A 2,523-nucleotide genomic window follows, 5' to 3' on the forward strand; every position below is an offset into this window, starting at 1 on the left:
TAAAATTAACATGTAGACAACCCGGGTTTCGTCGTTGACCCGCCGTGGGAAAATTCTAACAAAATGAAAGTTCGTGATTTTAAAAACAAATCTCATAGTTCATGGAAAAAATAGAAATTCGAGGAAATGTTTTGGTTTAAAAAACCAAAAACCCATAAAAGTATAGCCCAAAATATATTCTACTAGTGATTTTGATATGATAGAACTCTACCCAACTAAGGGCAAAACTCCCTCAGAATCAAATGATTGAAGAGGGGCAATTCCGCCAATGAAAACAAAACGGTCATAATTATTGTCTCACCTTTTTTCAAAAAATTGGTAACCCACTCACTCCACCTTCCCTTCCCTCTCCTCTCTTCTGCTTTTCCCTTTACCTTTGCTAGTAAGTCTCCTTTACTTCGTCTTCACCCAATCCGCATTTCACCAATGGCAGCAGCAGCAGCAGCACCGCCACCGCCCAATTTCCCTCCCTTCACACCTCCACCAAGTAAGTCCGATTCAAACGCCCTCTTCAAATCCCTCATTATCGTCTTTCTCCTTCTCGCCATTCCGCTATTTCCTTCCCAAGCCCCCGCCTTCATCCCTCCAACCGTCTTCGCCGGTTTCTGGGAGATCATCCACCTCCTCTTCATCGGAATCGCCGTCTCCTACGGCCTCTTCGCCAGACGAGCTTCTCAATTCGTCCCCGATAAATCTGCAACCGACTCCTATTTATCTGGGATTTCTCACATTTCTTCAATTTTCGACCATGGGTATGAAAATGAAAATGATATGTTGCTTGATAATTATGCTAATTGTGGTGATTATCAGTTTTTAGGAAATGATGATTGTGTAGTAGTGCCTAGTGGTGTAAAGATTGGATCTTTATTGCGGGATGGTGAGGATGAGGGGGGTGGGGATCGAGCGTGGCACTCGCACTATACGAAAGGTGAATCTTTGGTAGTTGTCTCTAATGCTAAGTGTTTTGTTGGTGGAAGCTCTGATTTTAAGCCATTGAATTTGCCCATTAGGAGTTTGAGGTCAAGAGCTATGGATAGTACTGATAGTGATGAGAAAGAATTCAAGAATGGGAATGAGTTTAGTTGTAACAAATATGAGGCTAAGGGAAACGATGATAGTAATGATGATGATGATGCTAGGGCTGTTGTTAAGATTAGGGGTGTGGTTCCTGTGAATTTGGACAAGAGGTTTGAGGAGGTTGCTGGGCGATCAACGAGCCCAATTTGGTGCTCGAGATCAGGGAGGGTGGAAGATGAGGAGGATGTTTCCAAGCTACCTGCACATAATAGGCCTCATTCTGTTGGGGAATTTGAGTTTGAGCATCTCAAGTCTAGGAGGCCACTTCGTGGTTGTAAGTTTTCGAGTACTCCTGAATTGAGAAGCTCGAAAGTTGAAAATTTGGAGAGGGAAAGGGTGTTTGCTGCCGCACATTCGAAAGCAGACTCCATAGATTCTGATCCCTTTAGCAATAGTGCTTCCTCGGACATGGACAGTGTTGGGGATTTGGAAAACAGCCTTGAAAGCTCTAGTGTTGAAGAGGAAGTGAGGAAAGGTAAACAAGCTATTGAGTCTTTGGAAAGTGATGTGAAGTCCTCACCCCTTTCTAAGGTTCCAGCAAGAGCTAAGTCGGTTAGGACAATCAAACCAAAGAGATATGAGCATTGCCCTAATCGAGGTGAAGGCAGGGTTGGGAGGAGGTTCATCAAATCGCAAGCAGTGGATTCTTTGGTTAAAGGAAGAGAGGAACCGGAAATTCTCCCTGACCGTCAAAACCAAGAATATGGTCGTATATTCTCTATGCCGAAGCCAAAACCAACTCTTCCTGAGGTCCAGAGTGAAGAGAAACATGATGTTGATGACCTTAGCTCTACTAAGTCTGTAGATGGAGAGATAGGGTTTGACAAGACTTCGGCCAAGGATGAAACTCGACCTAGCATTGACACTGATGGCGAACTTGGGAGTGAAGTTGATAGAAAGGCTGATGAGTTTATAGCCAAGTTCAGAGAGCAAATAAGGCGCCAGAAGGCTTCGACTTCATCTGTGGAAGGTCATAGTGGCTGGTAGCAAGTAGTTTAGGTGATTTGAAGGGTTGTGCTGCTGTCCTTGCAGCTGTAAGTTTGTGTGATTAGTAGCTTGAAGCTGAGATTGTATCAGCCCAGCATTGTATTTTTTAATTCGTTCGCTATGTATAGTATGTATCCGACTGAATTTTAATTTATATGATCAATCATAGCACCATACCACGGAGATATTATGTTTATAATTATGCATCCAAGTGTGCCTATTGCTGGTTTACTAATTGTAGATGATGATTTTTTTGTCTGAGTAATGGCACATAACTGCAAGCATATGCTGATAAATTTCATAGGATGGATTCTGTTCTGCATTTTGTTTACTGTATTCTTGTATGATCATGTAGCCTACGACACCCCTATTGCGTGCTTATGAGCAAGTGTTCGATGATCAGAATAGCTCAACTCCACTGACAAAACTTCATCTTTGATCAGTTTCATGCAAAGTTGC

At 42.8% G+C, this 2,523-nt stretch overlaps 1 protein-coding gene across 1 annotated transcript; it reads left to right on the forward strand.

The window, feature by feature from the left end:
- The first annotated feature begins 328 nt into the window (after positions 1–328).
- LOC125219656 lies at positions 329–2,247 on the forward strand. The gene has a single exon (XM_048121693.1). The coding sequence runs from the start codon at positions 427–429 to the stop codon at positions 2,062–2,064; it is 1,638 nt and encodes a 545-aa protein (XP_047977650.1). The 5' UTR covers positions 329–426; the 3' UTR covers positions 2,065–2,247.
- Positions 2,248–2,523: the final 276 nt, after the last annotated feature.

Source organism: Salvia hispanica, chromosome 4, assembly GCF_023119035.1.
Source record: "Salvia hispanica cultivar TCC Black 2014 chromosome 4, UniMelb_Shisp_WGS_1.0, whole genome shotgun sequence".
NCBI classification, from domain to species: domain Eukaryota; kingdom Viridiplantae; phylum Streptophyta; class Magnoliopsida; order Lamiales; family Lamiaceae; genus Salvia; species Salvia hispanica.